Source organism: Lissotriton helveticus, chromosome 2_2, assembly GCF_964261635.1.
Source record: "Lissotriton helveticus chromosome 2_2, aLisHel1.1, whole genome shotgun sequence".
Lineage (NCBI taxonomy): Eukaryota > Metazoa > Chordata > Amphibia > Caudata > Salamandridae > Lissotriton > Lissotriton helveticus.
In genome coordinates this window covers 428,279,602-428,292,623 of record NC_136060.1, presented here as the reverse complement: position 1 = coordinate 428,292,623, position 13,022 = coordinate 428,279,602, and the positions used below count along the sequence as shown (strand labels likewise).

The 13,022-nt window shown below is 41.7% G+C and overlaps 1 protein-coding gene across 4 annotated transcripts in view; it reads right to left on the bottom strand.

Moving 5' to 3' along the window:
- The window catches only part of LOC144821874 (uncharacterized), a 350,489-nt gene that overhangs the window by 222,613 nt on the left and 114,854 nt on the right, over positions 1–13,022 (bottom strand). For all 4 annotated transcript variants that reach the window (XR_013608485.1, XM_078679030.1, XM_078679031.1 and 1 more), the window contains one exon: positions 3,425–3,610. Coding sequence is in view for 3 of the 4 variants with exons in the window: in XM_078679030.1 (XP_078535156.1) it covers positions 3,425–3,528 (104 nt within the window). In the remaining variant the exon portion in view is untranslated. The remainder of the gene's footprint in view (positions 1–3,424; positions 3,611–13,022) is intronic.

Here is a 13,022-nt window from a genome sequence, read left to right as displayed (position 1 = left end):
GTCAAGCTATCCTGGCTGAAGACGTCTGATAGCCAGAAACCGGTTCTAGGATGCTTGATTCCGGTCCAGGAAAGACATGGCTTGGCAGTGCGGGCTGGACTGTTCCCCTGAGGCACAAGGTCAAGGCTGATTTGCATATGGCCATGTCTGAACTGGAGTGGTGTGGAGTGCAACAAACGATGGATTTAGGCCCAGATCTCTGTACTGGGGTGAATGTATGACATTGCTCTGCATTCTGTCCATCAATTGTTGTTTTTGCATTTGTCACCCCGAGTGGGATGGGTATGCTCAGACTTGAGTCCCATGCTCTACACACCACTGGAGTCAAGCTATCCTGGATGAAGACGACTGATAGCCAGAAACTGGTCCTAGGATGCTTAATTCCGGTCCAGGAAAGACATGGCTTGGCAGATCGGGCTTGACTGTTCCCATGAGGCACAGGGTCAAGGCTGATTTGCATATGGCCATGTCTGAACTGGGGTGGTGTGGAGTGCAAAAAAAATGATGGATTTAGGCCCCGATCTCTGTACTGGGGTGAATGTATCACATTTCTCTGCATTCTGTCCATCAATTGTTGTTTTTGCATTTGTCACCCGAGTGGGATGGGTATGCTCAGACGTGAGTCCCATGCTCTCCACACCACTGGAGTCAAGCTATCCTGGCTGAAGACGGCTGATAGCCAGAAACCGGTCCTAGGATGCTTGATTCCGGTCCAGGAAAGACATGGCTTGGCAGTTCGGGCTGGACTGTTCCCATGAGGCACAGGGTCAAGGCTGATTTGCATATAGCCATGTCTGAACTGGGGTGGTGAGGAGTGCAAAAAAACGATGGATTTAGGCCCATATCTCTGTACTGGGGTGAATGTATGACATTGCTCTGCATTCTGTCCATCAATTGTTGTTTTTGCATTTGTCACCCCGAGTGGGATGGGTATGCTCAGACGTGAGTCCCATGCTCTCCACATCACTGGAGTCAAGCTATCGTGGCTGAAGACGGCTGATAGCCAGAAACCGGTCCTAGGATGCTTGATTCCGGTCCAGGAAAGACATGGTTTGGCAGTTCTGGCTGGACTGTTCCCATGAGGCACAGGGTCAAGGCTGATTTGCATATGGCCATGTCTGAACTGGAGTGGTGTGGAGTGCAGCAAACGATGGATTTAGGCCCAGATCTCTGTACTGGGGTGAATGTATGACATTGCTCTGCATTCTGTCCACCAAATGTTGTTTTTGCTTTTGTTCATCAACATTAAGCACTGTTTTAGGATAAGTGAGGGCTTTGTAATATACGGTATATATTATATACCCATATGATCACCATCAATTTAAAATTATTGATGCTCTACTGCAACCACAAGAAATTGTGCTTAAAAGTGCCTGCAAGTTAATTCCATAATTTCTCAAAATTGTTTCTCTGCAGCACTTATATACAGTGAAAAGTGGTCATTGCTACCACAAAAAACATGTATCCAAAACGTTTTACAGTGCTTTTTACTGTCTCAATAGAGATATCATACTTTAATGTTTCTCTCTGATCTCCAAGGTAGGACCCCACATCAAAAACAAGGAGGGAAGTTATCAGTATTGTACTGTGTTTCTTTGACAACCTTATAGAGTACATACCTTGAAGAGTAAGTGCCACAGTTCAATATGCACAAGAAGGAAACAAGCATGGACCTACATGGTAGATCCATGAGGGTAAATGTACTCTTCTTTAAAACTCTGCAAAAAAGAAAGTAAAATACAGCGTGCACGAAAACAACATGAAATGCTGAAATCATATCCAAAATACAGTATTTACTACGTGAGTAACAAATCTCGAAGGACGTGGAAGCAAAAGCAGAAGCAATTACTAAAGCATCAGTCAAAGTCCCCTAATGACTCATAAAGAAGAGCTGGTGGCACTACAATAACTAACATTCCAGTCACGGCTCCTCGGACAGGAAATCCAGCTGTGATACAAAGGCATAACCAGATCTCTAGTGTTACCAGTATGCCAGTCACTGCTTCCTAGAAACTTTGGTAGGAATTGTCCATAGTGTAATTGAGTATCCAACAGGATCATAGAGTCTCCAAAGTTGATAAAATGGCTTCAATAGGTACTTTCACCGTTTATGCCTGACCCTCTGTATATATCAAGGAAAGACTATACCTAAAAAAGGGGAGCTTGTGATGCAGTGTGTATATGCGTAACCCCATGAAGGCCAAGTCACAATTTCTGAATGTCAAAAAAATGTTCTCCATGCAGACATAGTAGTGACATTGAGTGCTGTAACATTGTAATATTCTGATGCCATGTGATGTTACTATCTTATGAAACCAGTAAGCAACTATGGTCTGGACAGACTGCACCCTCATCATTTTCAGTATACCTAGTTCGCAGCATCACAGACCTTCACCACTAGAGCCACTCACTGCAGCTGGGAAAGCATTTTAGAAGAGGAGTTTGATTCCACCCTCTCCGAGGACCAGCCGGAGCACACCAGCAACTTGCTAAAAGGCATCAAAAACCTCAACAGCTGGATCACTCAAGCACAACCCAATACAAAAGCCTGACCACAGGCCAGCTGGTACACAAAGGAATTCAGGCTGAGGAAACATCACTGTAAGCAACAGGAGCGCAAATGGAGAATAAAGACATCTTCAAATCAGCCCACCACTAGCGGATAGAAAAAAACACGGGCACAGCTCTTGCAGATCTCATGGACGCCAGCACTTACAAAAGGAAGGAGATCTCAGCCATCATCAAAGATTTAGCAGTGCCTCCTGCCTCCTCCAGCAACATCATCCAATCACAAGACATTTGCAACAAGCTATCAGAATTCTCAGAAAAAAGACAACTCCTATGCATACAAACTGAGATCAACTTGACCAAACAAGCTAGGACCTGAAAATGGAATTCAGAAGTACATTTCCTGTGGTAGGAAACCGAACAAAAGAGATTTCTATTTACAATACGAGATTTAAAAATCTAATACAAGAGGCATGCAAGTCTATGAAGAAGATGAGCATGGAAAGGGTTTCTTGACATCCTAAACAAAATAGAAGGAAAATATCATTTCAATAAAATCCATTAGAAAGCCTGATATTAAACAAGTGACCAGTGATCCTGCCATTACTACCTGGAATTCCTTACATAATATCAATGCATTTATCAGGCAGAGGTAGGCCTTGTATTATCAATCATTGTTTTTAGAAGCTCCTAAGCTTCATAAACCTGAAAATCAGAGCAGGTAAGCATTGGTGCAACCTTTCAACGAGAAAGAAACTGTTCAAGTAATACAATATATGTTTAATTTTAAGGGGAGCAGTAGGGTGGTCTATTTTTCTTTTTATCTCATTAACAAATCAATTACACTACTGTTTAATCATATTCAATAAGGAGGAAATGCACTTCCATATTTTGCAAAGGAATCCTTGTGACTTACATCTGTGCTGAGTGAAAAGTCAGAAGCTTACGGAGGCCCTGTATATGCTGGAGAAGAAGGTACACAGCTGATGTTGGCAGACACTGTGTTCTGACAATTTGCATTGAGACTATTGCTGAGAGCCTACATCATCTGGTCTCTTCCAATGTTTCCTTGTTCATGGTCACCGCAGGAGTGTTCTGCAAGCTGTTTGTAGGAAAGAGAAGGGGTGGTGATAATGAGAACTTAGAATACATCACTGGCCCAGGGATGTCAATCTTGGGCTTCTTCTTTGATTGCCTGTAAATGCCTTTATTTCTAGAATGGGAAAAATGAACAAGCCTTGTAATATGCCCTTTTTGATGGTGGTCATTCTATAGAATGCTACCTGAAGTTCCCAATCCAAGAAAAACCAAAGCCAAGAGAAAGGTATCCAACACAAGATTTACCCCCAGATTCATCAAAGTCCCGTTTTGCGAGACCTTAATAGCGATTTTTAAGGAATCGCTATTAAAGACTCGCAAAATGGGATGCATGTAGAAATCGCAATATTTTTTGTGATTTCTACTGCTTCCTTATTTGCGATTCTCTAATTGCTAATCGCAAATAAGGAATGGCTTTCCCATTCATTCCTATGGGCCTAAAGGCCCATAGGAATGAATGGGGAGTCATTCCTTATTTGCGATTAGCAATTAGAGAATCGCAAATAAGGAAGCGATTTAAAGGGTGCCAGGGTGTCCAAAGGACACCCTGTAGCACCCCTGAAATGGTAAGGTACACTGGTGTTGCGCACACACATGTCCAAAGGACATGTGTGTGTGTAACATACAACTTAGAAAAATGCACTAAAGTGCATTTTTCTAAGTTTTCGCTATTTACCACGAAGTCAGACTTCGCTGTAAATAGCGGCCCCAGATTGTGAATTCACAATTTTAAAATGGTTCATGAATTGCATTTAAGGAATCTCAAATTGAGATTCCTTAAATGCAATTTAGGGATTTCTAAAATTGCGATTTTTGCATTTGGGATGATGAATCCCAAATGCAAAAATAGCGCTCGCAAAGGGCCGGATTCTCAGAATCTGGCCCTTTGAGAGCCGATTTCAGCTTGATGAATCTGGCTGTTAATTATTTTGTGATCTTCACCCCTTGCTTCTATTTTTGTCCTTTGCTCTTTGTAGCTGAAACCTGCCACTGAACCACGCATCTATATTTTGACAGACTCTTTGCTACCTTCCTGATGTCAGGAAAAGTTTGGAGCCTAGCTAACCTCTTTACTATTGAGTGTTGTTTTCAGTCAAAACTTACAATATTGCCAAAGAGGGGTTTTCCCAGTAAGGCTATGGCACTGGTAAGAAAATTCATGTGGGATCTTGCATATCTGATAGTATCTACGAGTGCAGACTGTCAAATAGGTATGAATCATCATAAAACACCTGAGAGAGTCCATCTGTCTGCTGCATTTCATAGGCTTATATTCTTTATAAAATGGCATGATACATTTGTGGCACTGATCCGAGAATAACCTGCACGTCATAAGTTACACAACAGTAAGATAAGTAAATATGGGAAGAAGCGGGCCATGTCCTGCAAGGCAAACATTTGCATTCTTGCAAATAGGTTACTCGTTCATTATTTCAGGATTGCCAACAAGGGCTCGATGGGCAGAAATAAACACATGTTAAATACCAAACAAATAATCTGTATAATTTGATTTATAAGTGGAAAATGTTAGTGTAATGAAACATCAACACATTGCAATGGAGCACACAGAGATCTATGTATCTCACGTAGATACAAAGTTGAGGACATCAAAAACTCTTTCAAACTTCAGTTTGTGTGCCAGCAGTGGGTGAGATTACTCACTGAGTTTAGCTTTGCGTCCCCTTTGATTAACCTCATGGACAGTCGTCCAGGTGTTCTACGACTGAGGGGCAGCTGCTCCCCCTTTTGAAACATAGGGGCATATTACCAAGGGGGGCGATAGACAATTATCGCCGATTTAGCGGCCGTTTTCAGCCGCTAAGCGGCAATAATTCTATCGCCCTATTAGCAAGCTGTCGCTAACTGATGTTAGCGGCAGCTTGTAGGCGATAGCGGGCGGTTTGGGGCCCGCTTTGCATGTCAGCGATGTTTATCGCTAATGACATGCAAAGTGGGCGTACCCAACCCGTTAGCGACTGAAAGCAGTCAATAACGTCGCTATCGCCTATTAACAAGGCAGGCGTAGCGTTGGAAATATTCGCAATAAGCGCGAATATCTCCAAAAACTAACGCCTGCTCAGACCAGTTCTTAATCATGTTATCCAATGGGAGGTGGATGACATGGCTAAAAGCATTTTGTCGCTAATGCATGAATATCGCTGTATTCTCAGGGATATTCACGGTATCGCCGGAAAATGTATCATTCAAGCAAGCTGCAGTTCTCCCTATATTGAAGAAACCTAACGCAGACCCTTCAATACTCTGCAACTATAGGCCCATTTCTCTCCTACCTTACCTGGGAAAGATTTTGGAGACCTTTGTTACTCGCTGCTTGAGCTCTTTTATAGAGAAATCGTCCTTCCTAGACCCCCAACAAGCGGGATTTAGACCCCTCCACTCCACCGAGGCGGTCATTGTGGCTGTCATGGACACCCTTAGGAAAGGGGCGGACAAAAACACTTCTCAAGCCCTCGTCCTATTAGATCTTTCGGCGGCTTTCGACACGGTCAATCACGCTCTTCTGATCGACCGTGTCCACAACGCCGGCATCCAGGGAGTGGCCCTTGACTGGCTCAGATCTTTTCTCCATCAACTTTCGCAGTCCGTTCATCTCTCCACCTTCTCCGCCTCTTACACTTCCCTTCCCTGCGGTGTTCCACAGGGCTCTGCACTTTCCCCTCTCCTTTTTAATTTGTACCTCCAACCTCTTTTAGCCTCCCTCCGCAACTCTCCGGTCACAATATTCAATTACGCGGACGACCTTCAGTTAATTTTCCCCATAGACTCCCTCCCTTCCTCCCGTACCAATTTCCAGACCATCATGCTGACCATCGCGGAGTGGATGCATCACAGCCACTTAAAGCTGAACCCTACAAAAACCGAGCTCGTTTTGGTAGGAGGCCCCAATCATCCTTGGAATGCCACGTTCTGGCCTACTTCCTTGGGGCTTGTTCCCTCTCCCGTGAGCTCAGTCAAAAGTTTGGGGGTGATCATCTCTGAAGACCTATCAATGCGACCCCACATCAACGCGGTCACATCTGCCTGTTTCTTCCATCTCAGGCGGATCCGTAAGATCAGCAGGTATTTCAGTAAAGAAGCCCTGACCCAAGTTGTCATTGCGCTAATCACCTCTAGACTCGATTACGCGAACATTCTTTATGCTGGCATTCCTGCATGCCATCTTCTACGACTGCAGCTGGTGCAGAACCAGGCTGCTCGCCTGATTTTCCACCAGCCCAAGCATCAGCATGTCACTCCCCTTCTTCGCAGTCTACACTGGCTCCCGGTATCCAAACGCTGCACTTTCAAACTGGCATGCACCACCTTTAAGGCCCTATCAGACGCAGCTCCCGTCTTTATCTCTTCGGCCTTGTCCCGTCATATCCCTACAAGAACTCTTCGCTCAGCTTCATTAAACCTCCTTGAGGTCCCTAGATTCAAAAGGAAAAAGCACGGTGGCCTGAGCTTTTCCGTCCTGGCCCCTTCTACGTGGAACTCCCTTCCACTTTCGCTCCGTCTCTGCCCTAAGTATGACTGCTTCCGCAGACTCCTAAAAACCCTGCTCTTCCAAGCCGCATATGACTAAACCTCCTGCTTCTGGGTCACGCCACCTGTCAATGAGCGCCAAGAAACCGATGGTGATAGTGCGCGTTATAAATGTTTTTTAATAATAATAATAATAATAATAATAATCGCTTTGGAGATAAACGTTGCTAATAGCACGTTATTTCAGCGATAATTTCCGGTGATGGTTAGCGATAAGAAATTCGTTGCTAAGCCTAGTTAGCGATAAATATCGCTAATCGTTGGTAATATGCCCCATAGTTCGGACAAAATGAATTTGCAGATGGGCCATATTCAGGGCCACTAAAGTTAATTGACGGTGACCTGTGGCGATTTTTACATTATTATATATTTGTCGCATTTGTCACATAATCCTCCATCTGCTGCATATTATGCAGACTCTAACAAAAATAAATTGTTTCTAGTTTAAACGGTTCAAAAGTTAAAAATGCAGCAACATGTGTTGCAGTGGAAAGATCTATGCAAAGCTGGACAGGTCGCTTTCCTGTTGCCTAAATCGATATTTGGGTGTTCAATTGATTTGAGTGCAATCAAGGCCCATACAGTGTTCCCAAGTTTAAAAATGACGAATAATATACTTTTATCACAAACCGTGCCACCTTATGCTGCATAATTTTCCTCTTATTGGCACATAATTTAGTCAACTGTGCCACATAATTTGAACTTCTTTTACCACATAATCCTATTGACCCTGGGCATATTTCAGAGGGAAAGAAGAGCCCTTACCCTTTCATGGAGTCAGCTGTTTCACACGATGAAGTTAAGGTGTCTTGGCTACTCTTACTATATCTCAGTGTGGGAACTCTGCCAAGGGATGACTCATCTATGCCGGAAACTGTATCCGGCTCAAAATAAGCTGCTAAAACCGAAATTCATCTTTGTCTTTCTCAGGGCTACCAATGTCTGCACGCAATCTGGAATTTTTTCCCCTTTGGTATTAGGGTCAAAATAAAGGCTGCTTAAAGAATACATGCTGCAAACTGAAAGGACTGTAGAAAACATGTTAAGGGGTTGTTGTTATGACAGGGTCCGGAAGTTTGCAGTCAGCACATTTTGGAATGTCAAACTGCAAAATGTATTTAAGCCCAATCTTTGAATAGATGAGCAATAACTTGTTTTGGAAATGAGAAAGCAATACCAAAACAAGCATTGACAATGCCCATAAGTCTACCTTATGTGAAAGTTCCTCTTGCATTACTGTTGGGTCTAGACGCTCAATAAATCATCATACACGCAGTCTGTCACACGTCTTTTCACTCATGCATTCCTTTATCAATACGGTGACTCATCCTTCCGGACACACCCTGAAACAACTGCAATAAAAGAATAAAAGTAGAAAAAATAAATATTTTGGCTTTCTAAACATGGCAGGCATATCTTTGCAATAACAAAATTAAACAAAGCAGTGGGTGTCTGTGTTGCAACTGTATTGCAAATAGTCTATCATTGTTATAAAGTTAGAGCATGGCTGCCACATTTAGAACCAGCTTGTTCGTCATTTTGGAATTGTAAAACCTTAATAAACTATGGACTACAGCATTCCACAATGGTCTCTTGGCTTAGAGGAAGTGACCATGGGCAATCAGGCATACTGCAGATATAATGAGTGACTGACAAGCAAGCAACCAGAAAGCCCTGCCTAGAAAGCTGTAGTATCCTATTAAGAAACATTAAATAAAGATGAGCAGCAAAGAAATGAAAGAAGAATTATAAGAGGAAGAAATTCAAAAATGAAAGAATAGCCAACCAGCCGGATACTGAACCACACTCATTTTCAGATGGATATACACACGTGATTAGAAAATACCATCAATCACAGGGCAAAATAGCCTATAACTGATGCAGACTAAACCTTTACCCCATGAAATTCCTTGTCATGGATGGAAGAAGATTGTAAATGACACATACACAGAACACTACTAGCAAGAATTATTATAGTGCGAATCTTCTCCCCCTAGGGGGTTCAAAGAGTCAGTAAACAACACCAAAATCATTTCCTATAAAGATAATTTGACATTTTGGGTAACAAAGTACTTATCTGTAGGCTTTAATACAAAGGAATAACAATCCACCCTTGAATGCCTGCTAATATTAGCCTATCGTTTACACAATCAATGTGTCAGCCTAATGTGTTCATCATAATTTTTCATATTAATGAGAAAAGACCTATGGCATCAGAAATATGTTTCCCAGTGAACCAAACAGACCTGTAGCTTTTAAGAATGGCTTGTCGCCATAACCAACTCATGCCTACTGTACTGAGTATATGCTTTCCCACAAGGCACCATAAGATATACAAGTCATGAAATTGTAAATGTGTACAGAATTACATTTGGCAAAGCAGAACATTGTCTTGCCTAACAAGGCTTAACAAGATTCTCTCAAATCTTCTATACTCATGGTTTGTCAGAAGGAGTAACCAACACCAAAAGCCTTACCTACTAAGGCAATCTACGGGATTCCAGGTAACAAAAAACTCTCTTGTCAATAGGCATTTACCCCACCTTTAAGTGCTTATTGACATTAACATATGATTTTTGCAATCAATATGTTAGGCTTACAGCATTTATTGTAACTTTTCATAATAAAGAATGAGACATATAGGCTTAAGCCCACTGTACAGAGCATAAGTTTTCCATACGGCAATCCTTTGGCATACAGTCATAAAACTACACATATTTACAAAGTTGCAGTTGGCAAAGCAAAATACTATCCCTCTTAAGCGAGCCTAATAAGGATAACTGTAGTGCGTATCTTCTATCCCCACAGGTGGATCACCAACACCAAAACTCTTGTCTACTGCAGAAATCTGTGAAATTCCAATTACCAAAGTACTTGCCTACAGACTTTAGCACAGTGTAATAACAATCCATCCGTAAAACCCAATTGTTTTTAACAAATGTTTTCCCAAAAAAGTTTGTCAGTCCTACTGGCTTTGTCATAACATTACATACTTAACAGATCAAACCTATGTACTATAGCGTGCTTTTAAAAATGAACTGATAACGCTTTTTCATTTTTATATTGGCTTTACATTTTAACCAACACCAGTCTATTCAAGTGCACGTAAACTGGCAACCATCATGTATACAGTTATGAACATGAAGTCATTTAGGAGTTGCTGGGGTCGCTTCTGTGAACCCTGGCGTGCCCTTAGCAACATCTGGGACTGCCTTTGCGACCACTGACCTCAGAGGTGTCATATGGAAGGGATACATCGCGTATTTCTGCCACTGCCACATTTTCTGTCATTTCTAATATAAGGGAGCACACATACAAAATGCAGGCACTGGCAAAATAGAGATAATTTTTGACATATGGGGGCACCAATACCACATTTTGAAAAAACGGGTCAACTCCTGGAGAACTTTAAGTTTCACTGGATCTACCACACCATGAATCGATTTAAATATTTAATGTATACTTATGGCATTTTCACAAATGTATGTGAAAATGTTGGCCTAAAATTCACTATTTCACCCCATTCTTTTCAAGTTTTTTTCGGAAAAGGAGGAAGCCTCCTAGAAAAGGTCTGTTTTACTCGCTCAGGGTCAAAGGTCATATGATGTTGCTTCCTGCTGTGTCATTAAGGTCAAAAGGTATAGGATGTCACTTCTGCTACCCTTGATATTTTGAGGAATTAACATCCATGGTTATAAAATTACAAATATGTAGAAAAATACAGCTTGCAAAACAATATACCTCTCAACAGTGTCTAACAAGAATCATCAAAATAAGCCCCCCAGGATTTGTCAGAGTGGGTGTTCAATGTCAGAACCCTTGCTTACTACAGTAATCTGTGAAATGCCATGCAACAGAATACCTATTTGTAGGGTAAAGATGGAGTAGTACCAATCCACACTTACAGGGCTATCAACTTTAACATATGCTTTTCACAATACATACAGCAGGCCTAGTGGCTTTATCATAACATTTCATAATAAATCGATCAGGCCTATAGCCATGATCATTGGCTGCCAAAATAAGCAACCCAGTCTTGCTGCATCAAATATAAACTTTGTCCCTAGCCAAAAAGTGCAATAAATATAATCTTATTAGTGGAAGCGCACAAATTCAACCCAATCAAATGCTGCACTCAGGGGGACCATTGTGTGTGTGCAGCCTAAACTCCTGTCTCAGTAGGACTCAGAAAGCTCTTTTTTGTTGACCCCATCAGGACAGATAAGAGTTGCACGGTCAAGCCAGATTTAAAATTTTATTTAGGGTAATAACTGCCCTCCACCCATCTGCTCTGCTACAAGAGAAAACTATATAGTTATCTAAGACAGTTTATTAGCATTAAAAGGTCAAGCACTTTTTTATGGAAGGATACAACCTCAGTCCAATCAAAACATGTACTCCGGGATCCCAACAATGGGCGAAGCCAAAGTCCCTGTCCTGGTGATTTTAACATTATTGTCTGGCGACAACTGTGCTGTCAAGCCAGACCTTAACAAGTATTGGCAAAGACAATAGGTCGGGCCTTTGTAAGCTGGTGTTATGTTATTTTTTCATATATTTTTACGGCAGCCACAGCCTTGCATTATTATTGGAAAAAAATAAGCATTGCATACCCCTAGAAGGCAGGTACTCTTAAAACAGTTATAGAAACACTTTTTTATTTGTAATGCACATCACAGACAAATATGATTCCTATTGGGGCAAATAACCTTTGGCTTTAAATTATTATTACCTGGAAACATAGTTTAAACACAGGAGCATGACTAACAAAATTAGCAAGCCAATAGGAATCACCTAGAGGTTTGGCCTTGTTCCACTACTCGTTTCTTTGTGTCAAAACTCACTAAAAAATGGCCACCTGCTCACACAAAGATTGCAGCCCTCTTGGAGTGAAAAGAAGTGGAAGAATGGTCAGCTTTTTATACCACAAACAATCCTTTTGGCTTTCTGTACAGTAAGAAATGTCTATTAGCTACAATAGGGTACAATGTGTTCCAGATAGGAACCTAAGTATACATGGTTTATTTGGTTTCCTTGGGATCAGTTTTAGGAAATTAGCATATTAGAAATAGCGAACAATGTCTATTTTGCATGTATAACAGTTACTATTTTAGATGAAAGTCCATAAAAGAAGCATTAGAAAATGCCTGTTTTGCATGATCACCACACCCCACTTGTTGCTGTATTTTATAGCTGGTGTACGTTCAGTGCCCAGAGTATGTACTCTACCCTTAAAACCATGTAGAATTGGCTAAACCCCAAATTGTTATATTTAACTTACTTACAAGTCCCTAGTATATCGTTCTCTGCATACACAGGACCTGTAAGTTAAATGTCACTAGTGGGTTGCAGCACATATTCTGCCACCACTAAAGGGGCAACATTTCTCAAGGCCTGCCACTGCAGCTTAGTAGGCCAGTTTTAAAACTCCAAATTCAACCTGCAAAATACCCTTTTCCAGGCCCAAACTTGCTTGAGTGTCCTGGCGCAAAGAGGCGGTAGGTTGCAGATAGCCGAGGAAGGGCACATTTTTAAAAGGCCAGGTTTTAAGATTCTTGCTAGAGGTTAGCAGGTCAGTGATTGATCTCTGGAATTACAGTAAATTGTTCCACATCCGTGCACCAAGGAAACCAAACGATCTTCCTCCGTAAGTGCTAGGCATGATTTGTGAATGAGGGCAAGATTTGCATTTGAAGATCTTAGGGATTTAGTTGGAATATACCGGTTTACACGCTTGTTTAGGTAGGTGGCACCTAAGCAATAAAAGGCTTTAAAAAAATTACCATAGCTTTGAAATGGATTCTTTCCTTCATGCTCAGCCAGTGCAAGTATCTTAAAATGGGGGTCACACTATACCTGTGTTTAGGTCT